At 68.3% G+C, this 504-nt stretch overlaps 1 protein-coding gene across 1 annotated transcript in view; it reads right to left on the bottom strand.

Annotated features, from left to right (window-relative positions):
* Nucleotides 1-118: 118 nt before the first annotated feature.
* Nucleotides 119-504, bottom strand: part of LOC102039455 (serine/threonine-protein kinase MARK2) — a 10771-nt gene continuing 10385 nt past the window's right edge. The window contains exon 9 of the mRNA XM_031065656.1: nt 119-502. Coding sequence (XP_030921516.1) covers nt 208-502 — 295 coding nt within the window. The 3' untranslated portion in view covers nt 119-207. The remainder of the gene's footprint in view (nt 503-504) is intronic.

Here is a 504-nt window from a genome sequence, read left to right as displayed (position 1 = left end):
CCTGTATCTCCATGTCCGTGTCCCCAGAGCTCCGTGGCCACCCTGGCGCTGTCCCCAGCTGACCCCCACTGTCCCATGCGTGGCTCACAGCTTGAGCTCCGTGGCCACCTCGCCCCGAGAGCCACAGCTCGGTGGCCGTTCCCGGCTCGCCGTGTCCGTGTCCCCAGAGCTCCGTGGCCACCCCAGCTGTCCCCAGCACACCCGGCCTCAGAGCTTGAGCTCGTTGGCCACCTTGGAGGCGATGTTCTTGAAGGCCATGGAGGTGCCGGCGATGCGCTTGAAGCGGACGCCGTTGAGCGAGAGCCGGGGCAGTTTGCACACCTCCATCTCCCACTGCACGAAGGAGTCGTGCCCGGGGGCGCCGTGGGCGCAGAGCAGCACGAAGCGCTCCTGGGGCTCGCAGCGGCAGCTGTTGGCGTCCAGCACCTTGCGGATCTCGCGCAGCATCTCCCCGGGCTCCAGCGAGCTCGTGGTCTTCATGCTCCACGTGAAGCGCAGCCAGCG

This window comes from Geospiza fortis, unplaced genomic scaffold (assembly GCF_000277835.1).
Source record: "Geospiza fortis unplaced genomic scaffold, GeoFor_1.0 scaffold5449, whole genome shotgun sequence".
NCBI lineage: Eukaryota > Metazoa > Chordata > Aves > Passeriformes > Thraupidae > Geospiza > Geospiza fortis.
Note: the sequence above shows the minus strand (reverse complement) of the source record. Positions and strands in the feature narration are given on the sequence as shown.